Here is a 14,249-nt window from a genome sequence, read left to right as displayed (position 1 = left end):
TGTTTGGAACTACTTTTCCTGTTGGGTGGGGCAGGAGCCACTCCCTAGATTCAGAACACTGGAACTCTTCTGGAAAGCAGGAACTCTTTTCTTACCTAGGCGTGGCTGTGGAAGGAGACACCTAAGCACTACAGGAGGCTATTTAAACCACACCCGATGGATGAATCTTGCTTTGCGTTATTCTGCATCCTCAGCAGCAGAACGCTCATTGTGTCTTCTGCATCTGATCCTGGGCCTAAGGGAAAAGGCTTACCATTCTGAATCCAGTCTTCAGCAACACCTATGAAGACAAGAAAGAACAGGTTAGCATTACGGTCTTCAGTGACAGCTCTTCACTTACCGGGTCCATCGGCTGTCACCAACGCCTCGCGCTGCATTCCGGCATCTGAAAGACAAAGGCTTACCTACTCTTCGTGCGCTCCGGAGGTCTTCACACTGCATTCCGGCATCTGAAAGACAAAAGCTTACCAACTCTTTGCACGCTCCGGAGGCCTTCGGCGCTGCATCCCGCATCTGAAAGACAAAACAAGGTGCATTTAAAGACATTGGGGAACTTTAATACTCACGTGCCATTACTCCTTTCCACATCTAACCCAGTGGGTATTCCGGCACCCTGCAGCCGCCCCGAACTTGTACCTGCAAAATAAAAAGACAGTTAGAGCGCATCGTGAAGCAGGCAACAAGCGCTTACTTGCGTGCTTCCAGGCGCTTCTATTCATCACACGGGCTCCATCTTCAACTCACTTCAGCCCGCCATCGCCGGAACCCTGCAAAACAAGAGACATCATTACTAAAGACTTTAAAGACATTAGAATTACTCGAAACTTAACATTCGTGCAGTAAACGACGGACAGCAGTCCTCTGAAGTCAAGAGGCCTGCTCCCCTTATCCAGTGAAGAAACTGGTTACAGCACCCTGCCTCGAGGCAGATGGAGAGCACGGCGTTCACTTACCTAAGGTGAGAGCGTTAACCTTTGGGGTTCTACAGGAGAAGAGAAAGGGAAGAGGAGAGAGACATTCAATAACCCAGTTCATTAATCCCACATTTTCTATCTGCAGGCATCTTACCCTTCGAGTCAGACATACAGTGCGCAGAGGTCCAGCCCAAAGAGCCAGCCGTGTGTTACACATCACCTTTGAAGATACGGTATACACCCAGTCAAGACCGGCGCCTCTACGGGAATCAGGTGAGCGTTACAGAACGCAAAGCCTACCACAAAACTCCCGTCCAGGCGCTATGGCAACCTCGGATACCGACCAGCTAGCCCAGTTACTTGGGGAACTAAGGGCAGAAGTGCATGCAGCCCGTCCGGAAACGAACGCTCTAAGAAGGGAACTGATTATTTCCAAGGAGCGAACAGATGATCTCGCTAGACAATTGCTACAGTCACAAGCCGGACAGACCCCGTTACCCGCATCTGGGGGAAATCTTCCTTCTACATCCTCTATGAATCCAGTGCAGATCAACCTACCTGGGAATGTACCTCTGGCTCCGCCCGAACGATTTTCTGGTGACCCAAAGAGGTTTGCAGTATTTATCAATCAGTGCCGGTTGCATTTCTTATGCCGGCCAGCAGCCTTTCCAACTGATCAAGCTAAAGTAGCTTTCGTACCTTAGTGGCAATGCGGCAGACTGGTCGATCCCTCTAGTAAATCAAGATGATCCGGTCCTCCATGATTTTCAAGCTTTTCAGCTCAGTATGGAAAAACTGTTCGCAAGACATTCACAGGGGCAGGCCTTGGACAATGAGCTTCTTTCGTTGCGACAAGGTAATCAAGACCTTTTGGCTTATATTGCGTCTTTCAACAGACTGATAGTGGAAACTCACTGGCCTGAGGACAGAAGGATTACGCTGTTTTATAGAGGTCTACGCGGAGAGCTCAAAGATGTGTTAGCCCAAGTAGTGAATCCCCCACAAGATTGTTCGGACTATATAGACTTAGTCGTTCAAATAGATCACAGACTGCAGAACAGGAAGGCCGATCGTTCCAAGTTTGATGCTCGAGTATTTTCCAAACCGCCAACTCCTTCCAAAGGAGTAGACTCCGGGGAACCCATGCAAATAGGGGGTCTGAAAGGTCCTCTAACACAAAAGGAGCGGGAAAGGAGAAAACAGTTGCAATTATGCCTCTATTGCGGAAACTCGGGGCACTTTCTTCGAGACTGTCCGGTGAAACCTGCCAAGAAGGCAGTAGGAGCTGCAGTTACCAAAGTTACAAACTCTGAGCAGGGAAACGACCTCGCCCGACAAGAATAGAGGTCCTCTTGCCGAGCGTGAAAACCAGTTCCGTGACCTCGCATTTCGTGATACCTATGGTCCTCATTAGCCCTGATAATCCGGATCGATTACATGCAATTGAAGCTTACGTCGACAGCGGTGCCATCGGCAATTATGTGGATCATGAAATGGTTTTGAGGATGAATCTAACTCTTTGTCCCAAGGCTGTAAAGGACGTCATTACTACGGTGGATGGTACGGAGATAGCCTCCGGGCCAGTAACGCATACCACTCAAGAGGTGACGCTAGTAAGTCAGGATGGACACCATGAGAAGATCGTGTTCGATGTGATCAAGGCCCCTCAGTTTCAGATTATTCTAGGAATACCTTGGTTAGAGAAACACAATCCTCTGATCGATTGGCGAGCAAGAACGGTCCAGTTTCCAGAATGTGTCTCTACTTGTCACCCTCCACCTGGTGTTGCACTGGCAGCAATTTCTTCAGAGACTCCCCAGTTACCTCCCGAATACCTAGAATACCAAGATGTTTTCTGGAAGGATCAGGCTAACGCTCTACCTCCTCATAGGTCTTATGACTGCCAGATCGACCTGATACCTGGATCTACTCCTCCTTGTAGTAGAATTTATGCCCTCACCGAGCCTGAGAACCTTCACCTTCGACAATACCTGGATCAATACCTGGCAAATGGGTTTATTTGTCCTTCCAAGTCCCCTGCTTCTTCAGCTTTGTTCTTCGTTCCAAAAAAGGAAGGAGACCTTAGAACTTGTATAGATTATCGCTCCCTGAACCAGATCACCGTTAAGAATAGATATCCGTTACCTTTGATCCCTGAACTCCTGGACCAAGTCAGAAAAGCATGCATAGATACAAAGCTGGATCTTAGAGGAGCTTACCACTTGGTACGAGTAAAAGAGGGCGATGAATGGAAGACGGCCTTCCGCACCAAGTATGGGCTATTTGAATATCAGGTCATGCCCTTCGGACTTTGTAATGCCCCGGCCGCCTTTCAATATTTTATGAACGATGTCCTCAGAGAGCTCATAGATGTGTGTGTTGTTGTTTACATTGACGACATCCTCGTTTATTCTTCATCGGAATCTGAACATCGGAAACAGGTGAAAATGGTCCTCGAAAGATTGCGTCAACACAAACTTTTCGCTAAGTTGGAAAAATGTGTTTTCAACGTGACTGAAGTTGAATTCTTGGGATTCATATTATCACCTGGCGGAGTGCGTAAGGATTCAAAGAAGGTCGATGCAGTTCTCAAATGGCCATCACCATCCTCCGTAAAAGGTGTGCAAAGCATGTTAGGCTTCGCTAACTTTTACCGCAGGTTTATCCCCGAATTCTCTCGAATAGTCCAGCCCATCACTGCCTTGTTAAAGAAAAACAAACGTTTTGAATGGTCTACCGAGGCGGAACAAGCTTTCCAGGATTTGAAGACTAAATTTATCTCTGCACCAATCTTAAAACACCCTCGCCCCGAACTCCCCTACATCGTGGAAACTGATGCTTCAAGCCTTGCCATGGGGGCAGTTCTATCACAAAAGGACCCGGTAACCAATCAGTTGCATCCCGTGGCATTTTGGTCCCGCAAATTCTCGCCTCCTGAAATCAATTACACGATTACTGACAAGGAACTTCTGGCTATCAAGTCTGCCTTTAAGGCTTGGCGGCATTATCTGCTGGGGGCCCGACACACCGTTACTGTGATTACGGATATTGAAACCTGCAATATTTAAAAACCGCAAAAGCCCAATCCTCTAGACAACTCCGTTGGGCATTATTCTTTGCCGAGTTTGACTTCATAATTACCTATCGACCTGGTACAAAAAACGGTAAAGCTGATGCCCTTTCTCGGATGGGAGTGGAAGAACACTTGATCAACCCTAAACCTGTACCAATCATTCCCGAACAAAGAATTCTGGGTGTAATCGCCACAGAATCCATAGAGGAAGTTAAGGATAAAGCCAGGCAACTTGTAACTCCAGCAGACATACAGAATTGGCATCTGCAGGGAAAGGACTTTGCAGTAAAGGACAACTTATTGTATTTCCAAGAACGATTATACCTACCCAGCACAGATTTACAGAAAAAAGTAATCTCTTGTTATCACGATTCTTTAATGGAAGGACATCCCGGTGTGGCCAAGACCTCAGAAAAGATCAAGCGCTACTTCTGGTGGCCGTCTTGGAAAAAAGATATCAGAGACTTTATAATGTCCTGTGGAGTATGCGCCCAAAACAAGAGTCAAAAGGAAAGACCAGCAGGCCTCTTACGCCCTATTGACATCCCACCTCGCCCTTGGCATACGCTTTCTATGGACTTCATCACAATCTACCTCCATGCTCCGGATACAATACGATTCTAGTAATCGTGGACTTATTCTCCAAGATGGCGCATTTCATTCCGCTCAAAGGCTTGCCAACAGCAGCAACTCTGGCCCGAGAATTTCTCAAACATCGTCCGACTGCACGGTTTTCCTTCGGTTCTAATTTCAGATCGAGGTAGTCAATTTATTTCTCATTTTTGGCGAAGTTGCTGTCGGTCGGCTCAAATTGATGTAAGACTATCGACCAGTCACCACCCTCAGACCGACGGACAAACCGAGAGGACCAATCAAACTCTGGAACAGTATTTACGCTGCATGCTGCAACAAACTGAAAAAACTTGGAAAGACATCCTTTGGATAGCCGAATATGCCTACAATAACTCTGTCCATTCGGGAACTGGGAAAACCCCGTTTTTTCTTTTGTACGGCAGTCAACCTCGGAGTTGGATCCCCTCCAAGATCTTGAAACACCAGCAGTAGACTACCTGCATTCTACAATCACCCAAGCCTTTAAGGAAGCTGTTTCTCACCTTCAAAGGGCTAAAGAACAATACAAGAAAGGAGCAGATCAACATCGGAAGGAAGCCCCTCAATATCAAGTAGGGGATCAAGTCTGGTTATCCACCAAATATCTACCTCTAAAAGGGCCACACACATTCAACCCAAGATACCTTGGTCCCTATTCCATCACTACCATAGTAAACCCAGTAGCGGTCAAGTTGGACTTGCCCCCGCACATGAAGATACATCCGGTCTTCCACGTCTCTCTATTAAAACCCGTGCAACCTCAAACCCGACTAACCAAATCTCCAAAACCTATCCTAGTTGATGGAGAACTCGAGTTTGAAGTCAAAAGCATTCTGGACTCCAAGATCTCCAAATCTAAACTATTCTACCTAATTGACTGGAAAGGCTACGGCCCCCAAGAGAGATCCTGGGAACCTGCTGAATATGTCCACGCGCCTCGCCTAATCAAAAGATTTCACCGAACATTTCCTGACAAGCCAAAACCCCTGGAGAAGCCCGGTTTGGGAGGGGCCTTGAGGGGGGGTACTGTCATGATCTCTGCTTCCAAAAGGTCAGGGTTTTCCCAACTCCCTTGGAAGCAGATCCATAACCCAGGTTCCGAGTGCCAACCAGTCCCAATTGGGACCTTTTGGACCCAGTCCTGGCGCCAGTGGCACCAGGCTCATAAATATGCCCAGTCCCAGCGCTGGAAGCGCTGGGCTCATAATGCTTGGGTGGACTTACCTGCAGCAGACCATGCTGCTTACTTGCCTGCCAGTTGAGTCTCTGATCCTCTTCTGTTTGGAACTACTTTTCCTGTTGGGTGGGGCAGGAGCCACTCCCTAGATTCAGAACACTGGAACTCTTCTGGAAAGCAGGAACTCTTTTCTTACCTAGGCGTGTCTGTGGAAGGGGACACCTAAGCACTACAGGAGGCTATTTAAACCACACCCGATGGATGAATCTTGCTTTGCGTTATTCTGCATCCTCAGCAGCAGAACGCTCATCGTGTCTTCTGCATCTGATCCTGGGCCTAAGGGAAAAGGCTTACCATTCTGAATCCAGTCTTCAGCAACACCTATAAAGACAAGAAAGAACAGGTTAGCATTACGGTCTTCAGTGACAGCTCTTCACTTACCGGGTCCATCGGCTGTCACCAACGCCTTGCGCTGCATTCCGGCATCTGAAAGACAAAGGCTTACCTACTCTTCGTGCGCTCCGGAGGTCTTCACACTGCATTCCGGCATCTGAAAGACAAAACAAGGTGCGTTTAAAGACATTGGGGAACTTTAATACTCACGTGCCATTACTCCTTTCCACATCTAACCCAGTGGGTATTCCGGCACCCTGCAGCTGCCCCGAACTTGTACCTGCAAAATAAAAAGACAGTTAGAACGCATCGTGAAGCAGGCAACAAGCGCTTACTTACGTGCTTCCAGGCACTTCTATTCATCACACGGGCTCCATCTTCAACTCACTTCAGCCCGCCATCGCCGGAACCCTGCAAAACAAGAGACATCATTACTAAAGACTTTAAAGACATTAGAATTACTCGAAACTTACCGTTCGTGCAGTAAACGACGGCCAGCAGTCCTCTGAAGTCAAGAGGCCTGCTCCCCTTATCCAGTGAAGAAACTGGTTACAGCACCCTGCCTCGAGGCAGATGGAGAGCACGGCGTTCACTTACCTAAGGTGAGAGCGTTAACCTTTGGGGTTCTACAGGAGAAGAGAAAGCGAAGAAGAGAGAGACATTCAATAACCCAGTTCATTAATCCCACATTTTCTATCTGCAGACATCTTACCCTTCGAGTCAGACATACAGTGCACAGAGGTCCAGCCCAAAGAGCCAGCCGTGTGTTACACATCACCTTTGAAGATACGGTATACGCACAGTCAAGACCGGCGCCTCTACGGGAATCAGGTGAGCGTTACAGAGGGAGTAAAGAGGATGCACCCTCCTATATCTAACCCAGCTCCCGGATGGGACCTAAATGTGGTACTAACCAGGCTTATGGGTTCACCCTTTGAACCAATGCACAAGGCAACACTTAAGAACCTCACCCTTAAAAACTGCTTTCTTAATAGCCATCACCTCCATTAGGAGAGTAAGTGAACTACAAGCGCTCTCTATACTAGACCCCTTTGTAACAGTTCACAAGGATAAGGTGGTTCTATGCGCGCATCCTAGGTTTGCACCGAAATTAATTTCTAAATTCCATGTCAACCAGTCGATGGAACTACCAATGTTCTTTCAAAACCCATCTAATTTTGGAGAAAAAAGCCTGCATACACTTGATTTGCGCAGAGCCGTAATGTTTTATATGGAAAGAACTAGACCACTGAGAAAGACTAATCAGTTCTTTGTCTCGGTGGCAGCAGGAAGAGATGATACAGTTTCAAAATCCACTATATCTAGATGGATTGTCCAATGCATCACTCTGTTTCTCTCTTACTAAGAGAGAACTACCCTTCAAGCCAAGACCACATTCTACTCAAGTGTTTCTCTCTTACTAAGAGAGAACTACCCTTCAAGCCAAGAGCACATTCTACTCGAGGCACTGGAGCTTCCATAGTATTCATTGCAAATGGCCCTCTTGAGTCCATTGGCAAAGCGGCAACCTGGCGTTCTGTACACACCTTTACAAAACACTACTGTCTAGATACCCATTCTAGATCTGATTCCCAGGTGGGACAATCAGTATTAAGACATCTTTTCTCTACTGTTCCTTCTCACAACCCACCTCCAACTCCGGGTACTGCTCGCTAGTCTATGCACAGCATGTGATTCTAAGCAGATTAACAAGCATCAGAAGACATGCATTACTTACCGTAAAAGCATTTCTGATGATTGTATCTTCTTAGATCCCCATGCGCCCACCCTTCCTCCCCGCTCGGATGGAAGGAACATAGACATCTTATTACTTTCTCTCTTTTCCGTACTCACTCACGTCTAAGAAGGCTCCCCCAGGGCAGAACAAATACAGAGGGACCTCGACGCGTGAGGGATTGTGGGTACACTGCACGTCACTATAGGGATAGTATTACAGACACGCCTATGTCGACGTCCCCTTTTCGACTACGAAAAACAAAATTCAATACTAAGCAGTGACCACTGGATGTCGGATTATGCACAGCATGTGAATCTAAGCAGATACAATCATGCTTTTACGGTAAGTAATGCATGTCATATATAGAAAGTTACAGGTAAGTAACTAAAACTTCACTGCTCTTGGAAAGAATAGTTTCACCAAGAGAAGGTATTTAAACATTTGGAAAATCTAAGACTTTCCTGTGTCACACACTGCACTGAAGGTGCTGTATGTCACAATGCAAAGATGATGCCTATGGAGTTTCAGACTCCAAAGTTAGAAGAAACCGAGTCTAAATCACAGAAAAATACATGAGTGGAAAAATGTCTCGCTCTCTCCTGGTTTGAAATAAAAAGTCCTCAAGTCCAGCAAAAAGAGCTGGCAGTCTCTAAGGTAGAAGCACATTTCTGAGAATTCTCCCTAACACTCTACAAAATCTTAGCTAACACACTCCCTGATCTATCTGCCCTCTCCCAAACCTATCCCTTGTGAACACAGATAATCATTCCAATATAAAACAAGACAATCTGTTGGCTTTTTCAGTGCTTGTTGTTTGTAGCTTCTTCAATGACTGTCAGGTGCTGCATACTTTAAAAAAATAGATAAATGCCACAGAATGTTGCTTAATCATGCGTCCCTTTAATATGATTTTGCAGGTGGGAGGCAAGGAAGGTGGAAATCTCTTGCACATGAAGAAAATGATCTCTTGAGGCAAAATTCCCTGCCTTGGATGCAAGCACAAACAGTGCCAGCTCCAGCAACTCCTCTTTGCCTTTCTGAGGAATCTGTGGTTAATGTATTGGAAAACTTTCTACAGCAAAGCTTAGCCCCAGTGGAGACGGGGCGATTTTCTGAAGGTAGGTGGTCATTGTAAAAATAGAAAACAGTTTTTTTGTACTTTTAACACTTGTGTTGACTATTGGAATACTTGTCAAAATCCAACCAGTAAAATATAATTTCCTTTCATAGATTCCTCATCTTAAAAATCCCCTTCAGACCAGTCTGCTCCATAAAATCTAGAAAGAGCAACCAGGTGACATGCTGCACTTCTCAGGTCCGCTCAATGCCTTTTTACTCAAAAAGCAATTTAATTCATTTGTACACCTGGAGCTGCCAATGCCATCTTCCTTGGTTAATTTTCTTCATGGTCAATGCAGAAACCTTTGTAAAACCAAAATCTGATCACTACTGCAAATAAGATCAGACCAACAGAGGTAGGTGTAAACAGAGTTTATTCACTTCAAGCGGATCCAGGTGCTATACAATAGCTGTGGGGAAGTGAGCAATTTACAGAAAGGAAATTGTGTCTTTTATGCAACCCAGTTTGAGTTATGCTGCGAGTGGTAGGTCCTAGACAGTTTACAGCTCCCTGCTACGTTTAGGATTTTCTGTGAAAACATACCTTCATCAGTGATTTCATGCTTGTACATTCTAACTTACTGACCTTACAAGACAACGGGCTGTTCTCACTGAAGGGGAGCATTCTTGCCAATATTATCTTTGTTTTCATGACTGTGCAGTGGTGTGTTTATTTAGGATAACCCTTTCCTGGTACATACAGAAAAATGTCTTTGCGTTTGTGAGACCCACGCAATTAACGGCTCCAGACGATAAGATCTTATCGCACTGGGCTTTGCAAGATCCAATGCTGTATAAACAATGAGCTCATTCTTTGACATTTCTGTGTGGCTCAGCACTCTTGTGCTGCGAACATGTTCTGTCCAGCTCCAAAATAGGTGATCGCAAAAATGGAGTGAGTGCATGAAACAAAAAATGGAGGCGCTTGGGATGACATTTTATTTCTCCACCATGGGGTCTGGCATGGATTCACATGCTCAGGAATATTCCCCATTGTCAAAATCCTCGGTATAGAAAAAAATCATTATCAGTATCAGTTTAGTTTCTGATCTGTCTTTCTTAGTAGTAACCAATCACTGGTCTCTGGGTCATACTGGCCCCAGCCAATGACTGCCCTCTCCCTAAGCCCCGCCCCCAGCAGCCATCCTCAGATTTTTACCGCACGTTCAAGTGTTGGGAGTCCTTGTGCTGTAGCTCTCGCGCTTTTGCTGCGTTTTCACGCTTTTTTCAGGAGATTTTTCTCATTTTTCGGTTAAATAGAGCCTCAAGCTCCATCGTTTCTACATCCGACCAACGGGGATCCGTTTCGGATTTATCTACGCCCCTCAAGGGTGAAGATTTCGTAGAGTTACGCTTTTGGAGGATTCCAGAAGTTCTGAGGCCTAAGCCGGAGATGGCCCAGGAGAAAGGAAGCTCTACGCCCGGGAAGCTGTTCAGGACCTGCCCTGGATGCCAGCTTCAGAATGTTTTCAAGGAGGACGAGCATTTGTTATGCCTCTACTGTCTCCATGCGGACAAGACGCACATGGAGAAGGACTGCGCGTTTTGTGGGAACATGTCGGAGCGGACCATAAAGGATCGCCACCTCCGTCTCGCCAACTGGCTGGAAGGGAAGAGCCCGTCAGGCGAGAAGGATAAGTCAGAGCGGTCTTCTAAGTCCTGTGAGGGCGCCACAGCGACGGGGGCCCAAAAAAAGGCTAAGCACCGCGAGTCCGCGGGCACTGGGAGCGCCGAACGGTCGGGCTCCTTGGCTGCCAGGCAGGGCGCATCCTCCCCGGCGCCATCAACCACGAGCCAACGCTCTGGCTCGGGTAAGAGGAAGTCCGAGAACCTGGCGAAGCTTCTGGAGAGGCCCCGGTCGATCTCGAAGATTCCGGCAGAGGGGGGAGCGAGGCTCGGACCCTCCCTCCAAGGTGAAGGCCCAGGCGTCCAGAAGGTGACGATGGCCTTAATTCACCCTGCTAAGACCTCGATTGAGGATGTCGCCGCGGAAGGTGGGGGAGGGGCTGGTGGCACGACCTCTGAAGAAAAGCATCGAAGTCGTGGAAGAGGCCCAGCCCATCGTGAGGGATCCCGACGAGGGCGACAAGAGCGACGGGGTCGCCGACAAGGCTGCTCAAGAGCCCTTGCGCCTGTCGTTTCCGGCGCCGCACAACACTTCGGCGGCCATTTTGTCATCGATTCAGTCCTTATGTTCGGAGATAAGGACAAGGTTGCCCCTCCTCCCGACGGAGGTACCTGAGCCAGACCCGACGGGGGAACCGGAGCCAGGACCTTCGGAAAGTCCACCGCATAAGAGGAGGAGGATGCATCCTACGCCACCTCTCCCACCTCTGCGGCCTGCTCTGCCTTCCCCCCCGGTCTACTACCCACGGGGATGATACAGGCACGGACACGGCTACGACAGGTACAGATGACGCCGGAGGCGACAACGGGACGTGTCCCCCGCCACCCCCCCCCTGCTTGGGCGTCCCCGCCCGACGAGATTGGATCCTTTCATGCCATGATTTCCAGGGCATCCGAGCTCCTCCAGCTCTGCCCAGAAGAGAAGGAAGGGTTCCTTTACCAACGGCGTGAGACTAAAAGGAAGACAGTCCTCGCCGTACCGCTTTTTGATGACATCTGGGATGAGGGGCTCGCCCTCCTCAAGAACCCTGCCACTGTGCCGGCAAGGAGGGACCGGTACGAGAAGAAGTACCGGGTCCCCGACGCTGCCCCCTTGTGCCTTCGGGTGCAACCTACCCCGGATTCGGTCGTCTCGGCGGCGGCAAAGAAGAAAGCTGGGGGGGCATTGGCCTCGACATCAACCTCCCCGCCGGACGGTGAGGGCAGGAAGTTGGACACGATGGGACGGCGGATCATCTCATCCGCAGCGACGACTATCAAGGCGGCCAACGCCCTGGCTATCGTAGCCCGCTACGACAGGGAGTTGTGGTTCAAAATCGCCCCTCTGTTGGACTTCCTTCCGGACGCCAAAAGGGCTGAGGCCCTTGAAATCCTACAGGAGGGTGCGATTGCTTCGGACCACGCCATCACGGTGGCAACGGACATCGCCGACACCGGTTTCCGTCAGTTGGGCAATTGCGTTTGCTTGAGACGACGAGGATGTCTCAAGGCCACGGATTTCCACCAGGACGTACAAACCAAGGTTTTGGACATGCCCTTTGACGGGAACAACCTGTTTGGGAAAGCGGTTGATGTGTCCCTTCAGGCCATCAAGACAGACATAGAGACTGCCCGGGCACTGGGAGTGCTCCAACGACGACGGCCGTCCTTTCGGAGCTCCGGAGGCAGACAAGGTGCCTCCAAGGGATCCGGCAGTGGCTCCTCCACGTACCGCCAAGCGGCAAGATCTTCGTCCCAGGAAGCCTACAGGGGACGCAGCAAGTCAGGTGTGCCCGTCGTCATCGACAGGGAGGTCAAGGAGGCAAGGCGGCCTCCAAACAAGATTGAACCGACCGTCGGGTCGGGCCCCCGCCGCAGCATCCCGGTGGGAGGCCGGCTGGCGAGGTTCGTCAGCGTGTGGGAGTCCATCTCCACCGATCGTTGGGTGCTGGTCGCCCTGGCCCAAGGGCACGCCCTCGTGTTTCAGAAGAAGTGCCCTTGCGTTCCACCCGTGGCCTGGAAGGAAAATCACGTCCCTCAACTACTGTTGGAAGTAAGGGCGATGCTCAAGAAGGGTGCCATCGTGCTCGTCCCAAAGATGCTTCAGGGCTCTGGAGTTTACTCAAGGTACTTCCCGTAAAAAAGAAGTCGGCGTCCATCCTGGACCTACGACGACTGAACAAGTACATCAAGGCCACAGAAGTTCCGTATGGTCACCCTACAGCACGTGCTGGGACAGCTGGAGGAGGGCGATTTCCTGTCGTCGTTGGACTTGGAGGATGCGTACTTCCACATCCCCATTATTAAAAGACACCGAAAGTTCCTCAGGTTCGTGGTCAAAGGGCGGCACTACCAGTTCAAGGCCCTCCCGTTCGGATTGAAGTCTGCACCCAGGGTGTTCACCAAGTGCCTCTCACCGGTGGCGGCGCGGCTGCGCCTACCTGTACGACTGACTCATCCGGGCGAGGACAGGGGAGCTCGCCGTGGAGCACACGGCGTCCGACCTCCATCAATTTTCCAAAATCCCACCTGGTTCCGTTGCAAGTCGCCCTGTTTCTGGGAGCCAAGGTCGACACAGTGGCGCGGCTGGCCTCGCCGTCGGAGGAAAGGACCAGGACCATTCTGGGCAAGGTGCAGCGTCTGCTGGCCACGGACATGGCCAGGGTAAGATCGATCAAATCCCTCCTCGGGATGATGTCCTCCTGCATTTATCTGGTGCGCCTTTGCAGGCTTCGGATGCGCCCCTTACAAGAGTTCCTCGACGCCCGCTGGGTCCAGTCGACGGGCAGCTTCGAGGAGAGGATCCCTCTCAACGAGATGTTCCGTCAGGCGATCCGGTTGTGGGGTACCTGCTCCCATCTGTCGACGGGCACGGACTTTCAGACCCCAGTTAACCAGGTGACGGTGACGACGGACGCCTCCCTGGAAGGTTGGGGAGCGCACTCCGGAGATCTTCACGCGAGAGGCCTTTGGCTCCCGGAGGAGAAGTCTATCCACATCAATATCTTGGAGCTCCGCGCAGTGTTCTGGGCCCTCAGGTCCTTTCTTCCGTCCCTCAAGGGCAAGGTGGTGAGGATCTTCACCGACAACACCACCACGATGTTCTACATCCGGAGGCAGGGCGGAACCAGGTCCCCGGCCCTATCCAAGGAAGCCCAGGATCTGTGGCATTGGACTGTCGGCCAAGGGATGTTTCTGGTGCCTCTTCATCTGGCAGGAATAAAAAACACGATTGCCGACTCACTCAGCAGGGAGCTGTGCTCGTGCCACGAGTGGGAACTACGCCAGGATCAAGTGGATCGACTCTTCCGACGATGGGGCAAACCCCAAATCGAACTCTTTGCGACGGCAACGAATTCCAAGTGCCGGAGGTTCGCCAGCAGGTTCCCCCAGCCGAGGAGCATGGCCGATGCTTTCCCGTTCCCCTGGGACGGCCTATTTCTTTATGCATTCCCTCCGCTGCCATTGCTGCTCCGGCTCATCAACCAGCTCAAGAGGTCCCGGTGCAGGATGATCCTCGTCGCACCGGCGTGGCCGAGACAGATCTGGTTCCTGGACCTTCTGGACTTGTCAACGTCCCCACCAGTCAAGCTGCTGACGGACGCAGACCTTCTCTCC

The 14,249-nt window shown here is 49.9% G+C and overlaps 1 protein-coding gene across 2 annotated transcripts in view; it reads left to right on the top strand.

Moving 5' to 3' along the window:
• Positions 1 to 14,249, top strand: part of LOC138497211 (uncharacterized) — an 835,962-nt gene that overhangs the window by 718,257 nt on the left and 103,456 nt on the right. For both annotated transcript variants that reach the window (XM_069620534.1, XM_069620535.1), the window contains one exon: positions 8,825 to 9,025. In XM_069620534.1, the coding sequence (XP_069476635.1) occupies positions 8,825 to 9,025 (201 nt within the window). The remainder of the gene's footprint in view (positions 1 to 8,824; positions 9,026 to 14,249) is intronic.

This window comes from Ambystoma mexicanum, chromosome 5q, assembly GCF_040938575.1.
Source record: "Ambystoma mexicanum isolate Mex_15411 chromosome 5q, UKY_AmexF1_1, whole genome shotgun sequence".
Classification (NCBI taxonomy): Eukaryota; Metazoa; Chordata; class Amphibia; order Caudata; family Ambystomatidae; genus Ambystoma; species Ambystoma mexicanum.
This window is presented reverse-complemented; position numbering and strand designations above follow the sequence as displayed.